The 17,882-nt window shown below is 60.2% G+C and overlaps 1 protein-coding gene across 1 annotated transcript in view; it reads left to right on the top strand.

The window, feature by feature from the left end:
* Positions 1-16,761, top strand: part of RGMA (repulsive guidance molecule BMP co-receptor a) — a 47,311-nt gene extending 30,550 nt beyond the window's left edge. Inside the window, exons 3-4 of the mRNA XM_078448974.2 lie at positions 5,542-6,056; positions 14,310-16,761. Coding sequence (XP_078305100.1) covers positions 5,542-6,056; positions 14,310-15,032 — 1,238 coding nt within the window. The 3' untranslated portion in view covers positions 15,033-16,761. The remainder of the gene's footprint in view (positions 1-5,541; positions 6,057-14,309) is intronic.
* The last annotated feature ends 1,121 nt before the right edge of the window (positions 16,762-17,882 follow it).

Genomic DNA, 17,882 nt, shown 5'->3' with positions numbered 1-17,882 from the left:
CAGCAAATGGGCTCAGCCTGGTGTGTGTGTGTGTGTGTGTGTGTGTGTGCGTGTGTGCGCGCACGCAGGTACAGAAGGTGAAAGAGGAGGGGGAAGCGGCTGGGGGGCTCTATCAGAGCACCTGGGAGGAGGGGGCTATTTAATGCCTCTAGGACTCAGTTTGCCTGTCTGTGGAATGGGGATAACAGATCGTCCTAGGGCTGTCATAGGTGAATGGAGGTACGTGTACAATGCGTTGTACCTAGTAAGTGCTCAGTACACATTAGCTGTTAGGGAGACCTTAGCCTCCCCCACAAATTCTCATTTAACCAAAGTTAACACAAAGCTGCCTTCCACCAAGCTTCCTTCCAGTGTTCTCAGGGTTTGCTGCCGTCAGCTCCGCTGGTCCCTGAAGTGTATACTGATCGAGGCACTGATGCATGTCGGCAGCACAGAGAGCAGCGCCGTGTGGCCCCTGGCCACACAGCCACTGAGCTGCACAACTGCACGACTCGAGCATGATCATCTGCCCCCAGGGCACATCCCCTGAAGCCCTCCCCACCACTACTGCCTCCCAAAGCGAGGGCCCCCGTTTCCAACTCGGCAGTGCCCAGTGACACAAAATCTGTCACAGGCAGCTTGTTGACACTGACTTGACCCCGGTCTGGTCTCTGGATAGCGAAATTGCCAGGGCCTTCGTTTTTCTGTGTCTCACAGAACCCGAGGTCTGTGCGTTTGTTCATTAACAAGAGTAAAGGCGAACTTGTAGAAATTGTGCTTCGGGACCCAAAGTTTCTGATTGCGCCATCTCCCAGGAAATGGGTGGAAGAGGGATTGTGGGCGCCTTGGCAACAAGGGGGGAAGGGACTGTGGCAGGAGGAAGGGCCACACATGGAGACTGGGTCACAGAGGCTGGCAGGACAGAGGGACGCCAGCAGGAGATGAGGGCTCGGTTCGTCTCTTCCTCCTGGATGCCCTCTCCACCTTCAAGAGCCAGGAGAGTCATCCCAGCCTGGGTCACCCCTGCGACCACAGGTCCTTGTGAGGAGAAGGGACAATGGAATAGGTGAAGTGGAACCCACCTGATTTTTTGGCCCCTGGCCACGCGAACGTCTCCAGTGATCCTGGCTTCTGCAGGGGGGATGCTGGAGGGCCCAGGAAGGGGAGGAGAGATGGGGGGCAAGGCTTGCAGTTCTGGAGGCTGCAAGTCAGGGTGCCAGCGTGGTCGGGTTCTGGTGAGAGCTCTCTTCCTGGCTTGCAGACGGCCGCCTTCTCGCCGTGTCCTCACGTGACAGTGTGTGCCTGTGCCCCCGTGTCTCTTCCTAGAAGGACCCTAATCCCATCATGGGGGCTGCACCTCACGAACTCATCTGACCCTAATCATCCCCCAGAGGCCCATCACCCCCCATCCAAGTGCCGTCACACTGGGGTTGGGGCTTCAGCGAAGGAATTTGGGGCAAACACATTCAGTCCACAGCACCCTCGCTGGGTGAGAGGTGGTGAGCAAGGTGGCGGTGAAGCTATCCTGGGTGCCCCCCTTGGGAAGTGTGGCGGCCAGGGAGGGGTAGAGGGAGGGATGCTCCAGCGCCCTTCCTGTCCCTTTCCTGTCCCCACCTGTGACTTCTAACCTCTTACCTCACGGTGGGGCGGGGGCAGTGTTTATCTCCCTCTGGGACCTTTGTCGGGGCCACTGGGTCCCAGGCAGATTCCGTGCATCCTGTTTAACCCTCAGCAGCTCTCTAAGGCGGTTGCTAGCCCCGATTCACAGATAAGGACACAGAGGTAGAGCCGATTTCCCACAACTACTGGCAGGGGACGGAGTGGGACTTTGAACCACTCTCCCTCCAGTGCCCACTGCCCACCACCCCATCTGGCCATTGTCACCCTCACACCTTTGCATTTCCGTCCTAGTCCCGGGTGATAGCATCGGGAACATTCTGTAGATGGCTGAGAATTGGGATGGGCAGCACTTAGGGGGAGGGAGGGGTTGGAGGAGTCCCAGGTCACCTCTGTGTGGACCCTGCCTCAGATGGAAGGCCTAGCTCCTGGGTGCAAGGGCAGCCCAAGAGTGACCTCAGGGTCGCCCCCTGCGGGTGGTGGGCAGAGCTGGCTCTTCAGAGGCTGGGTGGCCCTGTTCCCCTGCGGCTCTGGGAGGGGGAGGGGAGCAGGTGAAGGAGCCCTGCGGAGTTTGAACTGAGAGGTGAAAGGCCTGGTCTCCGAGGGCTGGGGGCCTGGGGTCGTCCAGGGCTGCTTAGGGTTTGCTCCTTGGGAGAACTGTCTCTTCTCTTTGCCCCCCTCTGCACCCCCCTCCCACCCGAAGGAAATGCCCCATTCACACACTCCAGACTGCCTGGTCTCCAGCGGGGTTCCAGCTTGGCCCTTCAGTGACCGTTTGAAAAGAAAATGGCCCAACTCTAAAGAAGAGTGGCCTGCGGACCAGCAGCACGGGCCTCCCTTGGGCCCCTGACAGACACGTCGGGCCCGCGGAGGCCCTGCTGCCCCAGCCCAGGCCGTTGGGGTGCAAGGCGTCATCCCAGGAACGCTGCTCTGAACAGAGTAGTAAGGGCCACATCTGTGGTGACCCCAGAGCATGCAAGGGACCCCCTTTCGGGGCACCTCGGTAGGACTTCAGGCATGAACTCCAGACACACTGGAGAGCTCTGCAGCCGGGACCCTGCTCGGGGCCATTTTCAAGGCTGTGAAGATACGAGACTCTCATCACCCCTGGTGGGGGGGGGGGGGGTGGGGGGGGGGGTGGGGGGTCCCCCAGGGGTCCCCCAGGGGTCCCCCATTTGTGGGGTTAGAGCCACCAGTGGCAGTCAGGAGTGAGACACCTTGCCTATCCCACATTGTCTGTGTGCGGGCTGGTCCTGCCCTAGGCCCCATTCCTGACCCCTGCCTTCCAACCCCTGCCCAGCCTGTGGGCTGGACCCTGAGCTGTGGCCTCTGGGAACTGGGGGCAAGGCCACGGAGAGCCTACGGACCACGGGCCTGCCAGCTGGTGGGGTCCTCGGGGAGAGTCTGAGGGTCGCTTTGCGGCAAAGCGTGCCCCGACCCACTCGGCGGCTGGCGGGGGCAGTCGTGAACGTGCTAACTTATGTGATGACTTTTGGAACTGCCCACTGCATGGGCTCTTAGGCCCAACAGGCCAGATTCAAGTCCTGCTTCAGCTTCTTCAGGGAGGCCTCGGGCCAGAGAAGCAGCCGTGCTGAGCCTGGCTTTGGCCTCGGGGCTGCCAGGAGGGCTGGCTGGGGTGAGGCCCTGGCCCGAGACTGAGTAGTTGTGACTTCACTCTCTGCCGTCCTGGGTCAGCTTCGGCGGGAGCTGAGGCCGGTGCAAGTCGTGCTCGGGCTGCAGTGGTCTGGTTGTAAAGGGGCTAGGGGTCTCCTCTCTCCGCTTTGGGCACGGTGAGGGCCGGAGGGGCACCCATACCCGGCTGCGGGCCGGGCTCCCGAGGCTGGTGGGCAAGCGGTGGGCGTAGCCCAGGCGACTGCCACTCAGCAGCAGCCTGTGCCCCATTCAGACAGTTGTCTTTGATGCCGTGTCTCCAGGATTCTGAGAAAGCAGCGTCTCCGGTCAGCACACCCGGAATGGGTGAGGCTGCCTGAGCGGGCGCTGCAGAGCCCCCCGCTCTTTCCCCCCCCCCCCCCACCACGAGGGGCTCCTCTACCTTCCCTCACGTAGGCCACCTTAGCATTTGGGGTAGGTTGGGTCTTGGGTGTCTTCTGTAGGTTGGCAAAATACGAAGACAGCAGGAGCGCCTGGGTGGCTCTGTCAGTTAAGCCTCCGACTTCGGCTCAGGTCATGATCTCCTTGTTCCTGAGTTCAAGCCCCACGTGGGGCTCTGTGCTGACAGCTCAGAGCCTGGAGCCCGCTTCGGATTCTGTCTCCCTCTCTCTCTGCCCCTCTCCCACTGGTCCTCTGTCTCTCTCTCTCTCTCTCTCTCTCAAAAGTACATAAACATTAAGAAAAAACTTGGAAAAAAAAGAAATAGGAAGACAGCATGGCTGGAGACTCTTCCAGCTGCCTTTCAAAGGACACCTACCCCCAGGAGCAGGTTTCTGTGGGAGGGAGACCACCATGCAGGGTGGGGGTGGGGTGGCTGTCTCACCCACAGCTTTTCCCGTGTTCCCCCAGGTGCCCTGTTATTAGCCAAGTCTGCTTAAGTCAGCACACTTCTTCAACTTGAAAGCTATTAAAATGGAAAATCCGCGGCTCTTCTATTCTGTTGGTTTTATCTGTCCTCATACACGTTGAAGTAAATATGTGACTTCTCAAAAGAAAAAAAAACGCCCACCCAGATTCCACCTGAAACAGCTGAATTGGCCGGCAGTGTGACAAACACAGGAGAAGTTAGGGGAGGGGCCTGAATTTCGGGACAAGCGCTGGCTGCCCGTACCCAGGTGTGTGACCTGGCCAGGTCAGCCTCAGCTCCAGGCAGGTGCCTATGGAGGTGGCAGATCTCCCAGAGATGGGCCATCCAGGTGCCCACGCACAAGGCAGCTGTTCAGGTGCCTCCCCCGCATATTTCTGTCCCAGGTTTTATTTGCAACTTGATTTTGTAGGTCAGAAGCCAGCACCAGAGAAGCAGTTTTCCAAGGGTTCATGAGCCAGGCTAGTGGCCTGGGCAGGACTGGCTGAAGCAACAGCCCCGTTCTCCTGCTGATCGCTCCAGCCCTGGGCTGCAGCTGCCCCCTCCCCCCCCCCCCCCCGCTGGTCCGCCAGCCCCTTTCACTGCTAGAGGCTGCATAGAATGTTCTCTCCTGCTGCTGGGCTGCATGCCTGGCCACTGAAGTCACTACAGACTGTGCAAAAGAATCTGGGAGGCCGGGAAAGGGCAGGTTCTACGTGTCCAGGTACAAGATGCAGGTGTGTCAAAGCCCCAGTTTTTCAGGCGCGGTCTTTTGTAGCTAATTATCACTAAGGTCTCAAAGCTTGTCAGTGACTTTTTTAAAAACACAACTTAAGGCAGATCCAAGGTTATTACTGTCGGTTGCTTCCCAGCGTCCCCTCCCGAGCAGGATAAAGGAGGGATGGAACTGTGGCGACCAACAGGGAAGCTACTCTTGCTTTGCAGACAGGGTGACGGTAACCGGGTCTTCTGTGACCAAAGCTCACCGTCAACTGGCCAACATTCATGGAGCTTCTGATCTACGTCAGTGCGGTCCTTAGTGCCGTAACACTCTGAGCAGCCTCATAAGGTACATGGTACCATCATCCCGTTTTCTACAGAAGTATAATGAGGCACAGAGACGTCCAGTGATTTGTCCAAGGTCACACAGTAGCAGAGGCCAGGCCACATACTGAATAGTGGGGCTTAATTCCCAGCCAAATTTCTGTTGCTTTTGCCAAAATGCTTGTGGATCGCTGTGAAAGCATCAGCAGATGTCCAAGGCGGCAGGGTGGGGGGACTCTTTGCCTTCTGCGTGCAAACGTGCGGCGCAGGTGGCGCCCCCTGGGAAGGGATGTCCTTGTGCGTGCGCCTGCGGCGCTGGCCCCCAGGGGTGAGGGGGCGGAGCTCACCCAGGGATCTTGACGGCGTGTCCCTCCCTTTCCCCACAGCCACGTCCGCGTGCAAGATCCTCAAGTGCAACTCTGAGTTCTGGAGCGCCACGGCGGGCAGCCACTCCCCCACCTCGGACGACGCCCCCGAGTTCTGCGCGGCCCTGCGCACCTACGCCCTGTGCACGCGGCGCACGGCCCGCACCTGCCGGGGCGACCTGGCCTACCACTCGGCCGTCCATGGCATAGAGGACCTCATGAGCCAGTACAACTGCTCCAAGGATGGCCCCACGTCGCAGCCGCGCCTGCGCACCCTCCCGCCGCCGGGCGACAGCCAGGAGCGCTCCGACAGCCCCGAGATCTGCCACTACGAGAAGAGCTTCCACAAGCATGCGGCGGCCCCCAACTACACGCACTGCGGCCTCTTCGGGGACCCGCACCTCAGGACTTTCACTGACCGCTTCCAGACCTGCAAGGTGCAGGGCGCCTGGCCTCTCATCGACAACAATTACCTGAACGTACAGGTCACCAACACGCCCGTGCTGCCCGGCTCGGCCGCCACCGCCACCAGCAAGGTAAGCTGAGGCTGAGGCGTGGGCGTCCCTGCTGTGACCAGGGCCCAGACCAGACACCTCCTGCACCCTCCCAGTGTTCTTATTTTCAGTAAATGGGCTGATGACTTAGGAATGTCCAGAGAATCTTTGTCCTGAGATAAACCAACCAGGAACCCCCTCTTCATGCTGCCTGGAGTCTGGTATTTCTCAAACTGCTGGATACTGCCCACCAGGGGTTTGTGACATCAGTTTTCTGGGGTCAGGAACCAGCATACAAATGTCACCTTTTTTTTTTTTTTTTTTTTTTTAATTGAGCAGGGTAGAACAAGATGGCATAACCCAACACCGATAGAAAAGGCAGGTTGTGAATGCATTGTACGTGGTAAGGGGACACGTTTCAGGAAGCTCAGTATGTGTGCACACATGTATGCATATCAGTGCAAATGCTGGGTCCAGCTGTTAACGTGGATTTCTTACTGGGGTTATTGTCCACAACTTCTATTTATTTGTTTATTTATTTTTGAGAGAGAGAGACAGAGCGTGAACAGGGGAGGGGCAGAGAGAGAGGGAGAGACAGAATCCGAAGCAGGCCCCGGGCTCCGAGCTGTCAGCACAGAGCCCGACGCAGGGCTCGAACCCACAAAGCATGAGATCACGACCTGAGCCGAAGCAGGTGGCACCCCCATCCACTCTGCCACTTGTCCACAAATTTTAGAAACACTCGCCAGAGTACTCAGTTTCGGACTTTTGGGATATTCCTTTCTTGCCCCCAGACTGTATGGTGGTAGAATTCCAGTATTAAAACCCAATGAAAGAGGAGCCTCTCTACAGGTATGTTTCCATCATCACTCTCAAGGAGGGCGAACTCCTGTCCGCCCTGGACAAGTGTCCCCGACCAGCCCCTGGAGGTGACGGTCCTGCCCGGGGCGTCTCACGTGGCTGCACTGTTGCAGCGTGAACAGATTTTAGAAGATGGTGATTCTGGCCCCACCCCCACCCCCTCCAGGCCTGTGTGACACCAGATCTCTGGGTTGGGTCAGGCACGTGTTCTTTTTTTAAAGCCCCCAGTGTTGGCTCGTGGAGCAGGTGAGGGACGCCGGGTTGGGGGCCAGGGCTATAGGACGCTGATGGGGTCAGCAGGGCTGTGGGGTACCGTCCTGCCCTCTCTTTGCCCCACGCCTATATGGAGAGGCCGCAGCCCCAGAGCAGAGAGGGCGGTGGTGTCTGGGAACAGGGGGAGGTGGAACAGGTGAGGACAGAGAAGCAGCTCACAGAGCACCCCAGGGGCCACCCACACAGCTTTCCTCTCCTCCCTCGGGCCAGCCCCCAAATGGGATGTGCCTCTCCACCCAGAGTGCAGTCGGCTGGGAACGGCGAGCTAGCGTTGACCTGGGCCGGGTGGCTCTAGAAGTCGGCCACATTCTCGTTGCCATCAGAGGCGTTTCCGAACCATCTGGAGCCCCAGAGGCCACTGACAGCCGGTTGTCTTCTGACCCAAGGAGGCCTCAGTATCTGGGTGGCAAGACTCAAGTCCTGCTCACAGGGCCACAGCCAGAAGCAGCCACGAATGTGGCCTGTGGCCCAGGCCTTTGGCCATCCCCATCCTCCACAGACCCTCCCTCCCCTCCCCACTTCCAATAGAGTCTCCTGTGGCCTCCTTCTGAGACTGGGCCAGGGGGCACAGCCTCAAGGCCAGGAGGCTGGTGGGCTCTGGGAGCCCAGGGGATGGGGATACGTGTGCCTCCTCAGGGCCTGGCCCACCGCAGCCCCCAGGCCTTTCCGGGTTGGCAGTGAGTCTGTTTTCCTAGGAAGAGCACGTTGCAAGGCGGCACGTTGGGCAATGCCAGGCTGGTCCACAAGGGCGTTTCTGTTCCTTCCTGTCCCTCCACGCCCAAGAGGAGGACAGTGAGGTGACCTGGCAGCCAGGAAAATTCCCGCCATCTCCCCCTGCTCCGGTGGCCCTTGCTGCCTCCAGAGGGTCTCTTCCCGGGCCCATCTGCAGGGGCGGCAACAAGTGGGTCTTTGCCCCGTGGCTGCCCTAGCAGGGTCCTGGCACCAGGCCGTGAAGCCTAGTGGGCGGCAGGGTTGTGGCCAGCGCCCTCTCCACCCCGTCCGCCCTCTCAGCCCTCCACGGACAGCAGGGCCCGCGTCAAGGACCCAGCCGCCTTCCCTGCGGCCCCTGCACCTACCCACCTCCCTCCTTCCCTAGAGCCAAGATAAATGAACGCCAGGAGCCTGAGGCTGCAGCTTCTAAATCCAGCAGCAAACATCCCGCGGGAGGGGACCTCGCCTCCCTGTCCCGTCCTGGCAGGGCCACACAGGGGAGTCTGAGGGTGTGAGAGCGACGCGGGCCTTGGAAGCCCCGCCCCTCCTAACCCAGGGCGGTGTGAGCACCAAATGTGATAGCAGAGCCAAGCACAGACCTGGGAAGAATCGTGGGAGGAATCGTGGGCGGAATCGTGGGCCTCTGCTCCCCACCGCCCCGTGGGGGTGGGGGAGGGGGGCGTGACAGGCTGGAGTGAGAGCCTTTAGGCCACTTCCCGTTGGGTCGTACGGGCTGGGGTGACGTGCCTGGGCTTAGAACCCCTGGATGCCACCCCCCGTGGTTCACTGGCACACGCTGGGACCCCGAGCCCAGCGATGCTGTTCCCAGACCAAGTGGATCAGTCGCCCATTCGTTCTTGTGTGCTACCTATTCAGACGCCCGCCGTGCTCCAGAGGCCCGCTGGGCCCTGTGGCCGGGAGAGGTGCCCGGACAGGGATGGGAGCACCTCTCGCCCTGTCCGGGCACGGAAGTTCTAGAAAGTAGGGAGCTCTGCAGCAGAGCTCGACCGACCCAGCCCCCTTCTGCTGTGACCTGGGGTCACCTCGGTCATCCGGAAGGCTGAGAGCCCAGCCACCTTCTGTTACGCCCTCATCAGCCAGGAGGCAGCAGGAGGCCCGGCCGGACACCCGGCTGTGACGGGCTCAGTCTGTCTCAGGCCTCGGGGCAGACAGGGTACCCGGCTGAGAAACATCGGTGGCCGGTTTCCAGCGCCCTGGGCCTGCCCGCGCCTGTTTTTTTAGGTCTGCACCACGCAGGTGTGTTGGTTTTGTTCATTCATTGATTCGGCAAACGTTGACGACACACCCCTTTTGCGGCAGCCTCGGTGCTAGGTGCCTCCTCCCCTCCTGGCACCTCCCAGGCCGAGGATGGAGAACAAAGCTGGCCGAGGGGTGCCTCAGGTGGGTGCAGGATGCCGACGCCCTTGGGTGCCCCCGGCTCTGCCCAGAGCACCGGGCGGGGCCTCCTCCACGTCCTTCTGCGGAGCCTGGCATGGAGGGACGGGAGCAGAAGCCTGGAGGAGAGATGGGAGGGCAGCCTGGAGCCTCGGGGGAGGCAGCGGAAGCCAAGAGGCTGTTATCTCTGAGGGGCCTTCGTGCCTCCCCACGAGAGCCTTCTGCCTGTCTCTTCTGCCCACTTGAACCCGCTGTTCTCGGCCCGCCCCTCACCCAGAGGGCCTTGGCTCGTTTCCTGTGATACAGGCATCATCCAGCCCGACCCCGTGTTCTCGTAGGTGATCAAGATGTAGGGTTTTCCAGCCCAAGCCGACATTTTAGCCAGCTTCCCGCCCCCACTTCCCCCGGCTTCCTTCTGTGCCCAGCCCCCAGCTTCACTGTGCTGGTAGCACCCCATTGCGCAGATGTGAAAACTGAGGCTCAGGGAGGAGAGGAACTGGGGTCTCTGCTCTGCCCTCCCCCTCCCCTCTAAAACTTACCATGTGTCCCACTGCCCCACTCATCTATTTGATGTGTCACCCCTAGAGTGTGAGCTCCTTGAGGACAGGGGTCTTGGACTTTTCGGCCCCCTCATGTGGATACAGCTCCCAGTGCCGGGCCTGGGGGGGGGGGGGCTGGGGGGGGCTCAGACCCCTCTGGGCAGGGGGGCAGCAAAGACAGGAGTGGCAGCCGCACCCGTGGCCATGCTGGCAGCGAGCCGCCCGGCTTTCGACAGGCCCCTTCATGCTGTTACTTGTGGTTGAGTCCCTGGCACTGGTACCAAGAAGAGTCTAGCAGCCTGTCAGCCTTCCAGGAGTCTGTCTCCACGAGAGATGACGGTTAGAGGGAAACCAGCCTTTCCTGTTCCAGGAGGCTGATGGCACTTGGAAAGCAGCAGCACCCCCCTCCCCACCCCCCCCCCCAGCACACCAGGCAGGGACACCAGAGCCCCTCGTCCCTCACCCCCTTCCCAATGGCAGGACCACCCACTGTCCAGACCACCCTGGCTGCACCTCCCGGCCCCCCACAGGCAGCCTCCACATCAGGGCGGGAGCCGCGGGATGGAGAGAAGGAAACAGCAGGAGGTAGAGGCAGGAGGTGGAACTGTGAGGTCGCCATTTTGGTAGGCCAGCGACGGCAGATGGGCAGATGGCAGTGGCCGAGGCCCCCCTGGGGCTCAGAGAGTAGGGCTCAAAGCAGGATGGAGAAGCCGTGGCCACCTTTGACATCCCACAGCAAACCAGAAGTGCGCTGCTTCCCGGGACCAGGCGGTGACCTCAGAGGGAGGGTTGGGGAACTGGGGGCCAGTGCCCGACGGGCTGTGCACAGCCGGGCCTCTGGTGCAGCGCTCCACGGACTCTGGCCAGGTCCCCAGCCTCCAGCCTGGGAGCACCAGCCCCTCCTCGTGTCCCGTGTGGACGGCAGAATGTGCCCCCCTCCGTCCTGACCGTTCCCCGGGCCCCACAGGTACAACACCGAGGGCCCCAAGACTGCTGGGGACCCGCGAGAAAGCTTTCATTTGTTTTAAAGTTGGAAGGAAAAAATCAGCATAAGCCAACCGAGACTGTCTTGGCCTGGATCCCAATGCAGTCACAAAATGTAGTTTTAGTATTTTGGAGGGAGGAAGGGGCCCACAAAGGCCCAAGAGCCTGGAGCCCCCAAAAGTGCAACTGTCCATCTCTCCTCCTCACCTTTCTGAGTACTGGGGTGACAAGGGGGAGTTTCTCTCTGAAGGCCCAGGCCCTCCTGCTCTCCCAGCCTGGTCACCCCTACGCTTTACAGTGTGGGGGCGCCCACGGAGCAGCGATGAGACAGCCCTGGACACCTCCAGCTGGGCCCTGGCTACCGTGTTGGTTTGCCCGGCCTAGAACTTTCTGTGGCCCCCTGGGCCACCCCGTCCAGTCCTTAGTCTGTTCCCCTAGCTCTGCTCCTGAGGCCCCAAGCTGATGGCTCTCTGCCGCGTCCCCCTCAGCCTCCTGTCTGTGCCCCAGGGCCACGCCCGCACCCCCGGAATTGCAGCCGCACCGTCTGGCCTGGGGCCGGCTCCAGACCCCACCCTCAGCCCTGGCCTTTCCCGCCCCTCAGCCTGAGCTGGGGTCCTTCACAGCTGTCCTGCCTCCCCCTGCCGGTAGGACCTGCTTGCAGTTTCTAACGTGCCTGGGCCTCGCCCTTGTCATACACCCACTGTTTGACCAGAAACTCCCATAGCGCTTCACAGCGTCACCCACCCTCTACCCCGAGGACCCCCCAGGCAGTCATCCGCTGCCACGTTGACCAGGGTGCCAGGCACAGAATTCAGCCACAGCCAGGGTGTCCGTGTTGTCAGCAGCGGCCTGCCTCTTACCAGGGCCCCCTGGACCTGGGGCCCCTCTGAGGTGTGTTACCCCCTCAACTGGCGAGGAGGACAGCTCCTGGGGGGCAGGAGGTTGGGGCTTGGTGGCTGGGGCGGGGAGAAGGGAGGGACAAGTTCTAGGAATAGTGGCCAGGGGTAGGGCAGGGATTAGGGGTGGGGGTAAGCAGGGAGCCCCAAAAGGCCTTGGGTGCCATCTTGCCCCATGACCCCACCTGCCTCCCTGGGTTTGGTCTGGAGTCCGGGTTCCAGCTGCCCTTGGCTCAGGGGGCACTGGCCTTAGAGGCACCCGGAGCCACCAGTGGTTAAAAGCTGGCACCTGGGAACAGGAATGAAGGAGGGGTGGTGGTTGCTCTCCCAGATTTGACTCATGTCTCCAGCCCATGCCGTCTTCCCGGTTGGGATCATGCAGGAAGGAGCAGGGAAGGGAGCACCTCACCCAGGACAATGCAGGGAAAGCACTCACTCCCTCGTCCCGTTTGTCTCTCCTCCTTCTCCCAGGCCTCCCACCCCGCGGGCTTGTGGCTGAAAAGAGCCCAGGGGCTGGAAACCAAGAGACTAAACCCAGCTCTGCTTTTTGCTGCCTGTGTGAGCCATTGTACCTCTCTGAGCCTGAATTTCCCGCACCGTAAATGGGAGGTCCTGTCCTTGTCCCTGGCAGTGACACACAGGGCTAGAAGCAAAACACACAGGGCCCGGCACGGCAGATGCAGCCAGCGGCAGTGCCCATGTCTGTGGTTCCCAGGAGGACAGTTACTGGTGGAGCCACCCAGCCACCCAGCCGCCTGCTTCTCCCCCAGCAGCTCAGCCCAGCCCCTCACCCCCAGCTGCAGGCGCCAGCAGAAATGGGCCTTCCTGCTCCAGCCCTGGCCAGGGCTGCATGCTCAGCATGGAACCCCACCCCTGTCTTCCTTCCTCCACTTCCTCCTGCTCACCTCCAAGGCCCAGCTAGGTGGCCCTCAGGGCAGGCCCTACCACAGCAGCCTCTGCTGGCCTCTGCCTGCTCATTCTTTCTCTGTTATGTTCAACCAGTGGCTCACAGTCTTCTCGAAGGAATTTGGCTGCAGGTCCGCTGGCGGCTTGAAAGATTGTGCTAGATGATTGTGGACCGTATTCGTTTCCTACGGCTGCTGTAACGAATACCACAAACTCAGTGTTTCAAACAAGCAGAGATTTATCTCTCGTAGCTCTGGAGGCGAGAAACCTGAAATGAGTCTTTCAGGGCTAACACGAGGGTGTTAGGAGGGCCAGTCCTTCTAGAGGCTCCCAGGAGAATCTGTTCAGTGCCTCTTCCAGCCTCTGGTGGCTGCCGGTACCCCTGGGCTGTGGTCACATCCCTCCCGTCTCCGCCTCCATGGAGAGAGCCCTCGCCTTTTCTGTGGTCAGATCTCCCCCTGCCTCCCTCTTAGGAGGATACGTGTGATTATATTTAGGGCCCACCCAGATAATCCAGGATGACCTCTCCATCTCAGTATCCTTAACATAATCACATCTGCAAAGTCCCTTTTGCATATAAGGTAACATTCACAGTTGCGGGGATTAGGGCCTGATATCCTGGGGGTCATTACTCAGCCTACTATAGTAGATAATGAACTTTTATTTTTAATTAGCTATGCTTTTCTTTTTATGGTTCACCTCTCTATGTAGTAAATGATCTGGTGTCCTATTTAGGGTAGTGATCTAAAGTTCCCCTTCTAAGTCAGTTGTTTTGTTTTGTTTTGTTGTTTTAAAGTAAAACAAGTGTGGGTTTTTTTTTTACTTCGTTTTTAATTTTAATTTTTTTAATGTTTATTTTTGAAAGAGAGGGACAGAGTATGAGTCGGGGGTCGGGGGGGCAGAGAGAGAGGGAGACACAGAATCCGAAGCAGGCTCCAGGCTCCGAGCTGTCAGCACAGAGCCCGATGTGGGGCTCAAACTCACAAACTGTAAGATCATGACCTGAGCCGAAGTCGGATGCTTAACCGACTGAGCCACCCAGGCACCCCAAAGTTTTTCAGTTTTATTCCAGTATAGTTAACATACAGTGTTATATTCGTTTCAGCTGTACAATGTAGTGATTCAAGAATTCTATAATCAATGCTCATCATGATAAGCATATTCTTTTTAAGTTTTTTTTTTTTTAATTTTTTAAGTTCATTTATTTTGAGAGAGAGAGAGAGAGAGAGAGAGAGAGAGAGAGAATCCCAAGCAGGCACCACACCATCAGCACAGAGCCCAACGTGGGGCTTGAACCCACCAACCATGAGACTGTGACCTGAGCCAAAACCAAGAGTTGCGCGTTTAACCGACTAAGCCACCCAGATGCCCTATTAAGTGTCCTCTTAATCCCCATCACCTATTTCCCCCATCCCCCCACCCACCTCCCCTCTAGTAACCATCAGTTTGTTCTCTAGTAAGACTCTGTTTCTTGGTTTCCCTCTCTCCTTTTGTCCCCCCTTTGTCTTACAGTAAAACTAGTTGTTTTAAGGAAAAGTACTAAGTGCATAATAGTGCAGGTGGCACCGAAAGGTGACCAAAATGGGGAATCGGGGCATCTTGGGGGCTCCTCCTGTCCCCAGCATCGCCAGCATGGGGCTGGGCCTTCCCCTCTGACCCCCCCGCCGCCACCATCTCAGCACCGCCTAACCCCCTCTCTCCACCCCTTTCCTGCCCCCCCTCCCCACCAGCTCACCATCATCTTCAAGAACTTCCAGGAGTGCGTGGACCAGAAGGTGTACCAGGCTGAGATGGACGAGCTCCCGGCCGCCTTCGCCGACGGCTCCAAGAACGGTGGGGACAAGCACGGAGCCAACAGCCTGAAGATCACGGAGAAGGTGTCGGGCCAGCACGTGGAGATCCAGGCCAAGTACATCGGCACCACCATCGTGGTCCGCCAGGTGGGCCGATACCTGACTTTCGCCGTCCGCATGCCGGAGGAGGTGGTCAACGCCGTGGAGGACCGGGACAGCCAGGGCCTCTACCTCTGCCTGCGCGGCTGCCCCCTCAACCAGCAGATCGACTTCCAGGCCTTCCGCGCCAACGCCGAGGGCCCCGGCACCCGCAGGCCGGCCGCCGCCAGCCCCGCGCCCGCGGCCCCCGACACCTTCCCGTACGAGACGGCCGTGGCCAAGTGCAAGGAGAAGCTGCCCGTGGAGGACCTCTACTACCAGGCCTGCGTCTTCGACCTGCTCACCACGGGCGACGTGAACTTCACGCTGGCCGCCTACTACGCCCTGGAGGACGTCAAGATGCTGCACTCCAACAAAGACAGGCTTCACCTGTACGAGAGGACTCGGGAGCCGCCGGGCCGGGCCGCCGCGGTGGGGATGCCCCCCGCCCCCCGGCCGCTCCTGGGCAGCCTCCTGCTCCTCACGCTGCTCCCCGCCGTCCTGGAGGCTGTCGCTGCGTAGGGCAGAGAGGCGGGCGCTGCCTGTCCCTGAGCCGGGGGGGTGGGGGTGGGGGGAGCGGCTGCAGGGAGACCGGGGCCATCGGGGGGAGGGAGGGCATCCTCCCCCGGGGGGGGGGGGGGTCAGGAGCCGAGGCGGCCGCTGACCAGTGGACTGTGGACGGTTACCTCACAGCTGCCCTGCGCCGTCTGCCGGCAAGGGCTGAGGCAGGGGGGCGGCCTCCCCCCCCCCACTCTGCCCCCAACGTGTCATTGTCGTCGGCGGGGAGGCCGCGAGAGGTTGTGGTGACCGGTGCTGTGATGTTTGTGACAATAGAGCTGTGTGAGAGGGGGAGCCGCTCCCCTCCACCGCCCCGCAGTGTGAATGTGCAAAACAGAGCCCCTCGGGCCGAAGCCCCCCACCCCGCCCCGCCCCGCCCCGCCAGAGACACTGGGATTGATCAGAGTCGAGCTCCTCCGCCCCCCCCCACCCCGCAATGCACTGAAACAGGCCCAGCCGACTGCTGCCCACGCCCGCCACACGCACACACACACACGAGCACACTCGCGCACACTAAGCTGAGGGGCTGAGGCATCTGAGAGGCTGGACTCCCTCCCCAGGCAGGGCCTCCTTTCCCCCTGGGCCTTAGGACGACCCCCCGGGAATCGTGACCCTTTGAGAGGTTGTGCCTGCCTGGTGCCTTCCTGCCCGCCCGTGGCCTCCCTGTGAGCCGAGGAGACCGTGTGCAGTGTGGCCGCTGTGCCCCTGCTTTGGTTCCCAGGCCCCCTGCCTGACAGCCTGCAGCTGACGCCACTCGTGGGCTCAGGTGCCCTCCTCTGGTTCCTTCCCTCCCCGTCCCCCATTCTCCACCGTGCTTAGGAGGTCTCGTCCTCATTTCTAAATGTCTGAACAGAACTCTCCGCGCCCCCACCTCGATTTCTGTTCCCTTCTCTCCAGCAGGTGGCAAGAGCCTCCTGGGTGGGGGAGCGTGGGCTGCAGGGCGTGGGCGGGAGGCGCAGTGGACGGGGCCAGCTGGCCTGCCCTGATTCTCTTCGTCCTCCTCACCTGCTCCCCCGGAGCCCTGCTCCCCGCCCGTCCACCCAGGTCTGCGTGCTGGGGAGAGGAGCGGCGTCTGCCGGTCAGGGTCAGACGCTCCCTGCCCCGAGCGTCCCTGGACGGTCTCGTCCCTCTAGTCCCCTCCCTTAAGCCCATGGCCGCACAAACCAGGAGAGGCTTGCCTCCGAGAGCCCCGGCGCCCACCTCCTGTCAGCCCAGGCCGCCGATCCGAGGAGCCCCGAACCGGTCCCGCCTCTGCTGCTGTTCCGGAGAACCCAGGGACCGACCCCGGGCTGGGCTCCACGCCCGAGGGTGCGGTGCCCGCGGCGGGCGGTTCCCGCAGCCCCGCACTGTCCGGCCCCTCTGCTGTTCCCCAGGGACCTCTCATACACTGGCCCGGGAGGCTCCCCGCCTCCTCCCCAAGAGGTCCCCTCTCTCTGCCCAACCCCGGGCAGGGCAGGCGGGTGGGAGGCACGGCCCCGGCCCGCCCTGCTGGTCTTTAGATGGTCCCTATGTCGGAAGTAAAAAGTGAAGCACTTTATTTTGGTTGTGTTTGATCGCGTTCTGCTTGGAAGTGGGGACCCCTCACTGCGTCCTTGTGTCTGCGACCTGTGTAGAGTGTCACCGCATGTACATATTGTAAATTATTTATTAACGGCTAAATGCAAGTAAAGTTTGGGTTTTTTTTGTTTTGTTATTTCCTTTTGGACTGCGTGTTGGAGTTTGCTTTCTGAATAGACGATCCTTTGCAGGGGTGGAGAGTGGGGCACACTGCTGGGCGTCCCCTCACCGTGCGGACATTTGGGTGGGGCTTAGCGCGTGTGCGCGCATGCGCTTACGCGGCAGTCGTGCATGCTTGTGGAGGGGAGAGCAGTTTAACACAGGGCCCCTACTTCTCTGAAATTACTTTTTCTTCTTACGGGGCATGAGGCGTCCGAGTTTTCTTGCCTTGGTAAGGCTGGAACAGTGTTGGAGACAGATGGCCACGTGGCAGAGGAACATGAAGGGGGTGGGGGGCGCGAGGTTGGGTGGGCTGGCCTCAGATCCAGGGTGACGCCCTCTCGGCCGCCACCCTCCCTGCAGGTCCCCTACTCACATAGCCCAGGTACGCAATGATGGCTCCACAGAGGGGACCGAGGCTTGCTTGGGGGGCCAGGTTCACCGCTGGCTGTCATCACCTTTCATCTCTTAAAACTACCCAATGAATCAGGAACAAATTCATGCCCATTTTACAGACAAAGAAACAGAGACTCCAGAGAAATGGATCGACTTGCCTAGGGTCCTTAGCGAGGGCAGGGCCACCAAGTATACACCTAGGTCCTTTTGCCCTGTGTCTGCTCTTAACGCCAAATATGAGGTATGATAGCAGCACTGTTAAGCTAGGCCACATCCTGGGCTCTCCACTTTCCTGGCCCTGTGACCTTGAGCAAGTCACTTCACCTCTCTGAGCCTTTGTTTCTGCCTCTGTGAAGTGGGGAGTATCTATCACACAGGGTTAATTCCTATCAAAGTACGTGGGGGCGTCCAGTGGGGGCGTCCAGTGCTGCTGTCTGTTTTCCCAGAGCAGGAGGGGTCGCGTGAGGCACTGAATGGGAGGAGAGTGGGGAGGGCCACACAGGCCCTTGGAACCTGGGAGAGGTTGGGAGAGAAGCAAACCGAAAAGCTAGCGAGGGAAGGAATCCACTGAATGAGCATGTAACCCGTCCAAACGGGAGAGGAAGGTCAAAGGCAGGAAGGGAAAACTTTCTAGAACCCAGCTCTCACACAGGCTCCCAGAAGGAACACGGGACTCCTGGGCTTTGGGAGGAAGAACCAGAC

This window comes from Panthera onca, chromosome B3, assembly GCF_046562875.1.
Source record: "Panthera onca isolate mPanOnc1 chromosome B3, mPanOnc1 haplotype 2, whole genome shotgun sequence".
NCBI classification, from domain to species: domain Eukaryota; kingdom Metazoa; phylum Chordata; class Mammalia; order Carnivora; family Felidae; genus Panthera; species Panthera onca.
Note: the sequence above shows the minus strand (reverse complement) of the source record. Positions and strands in the feature narration are given on the sequence as shown.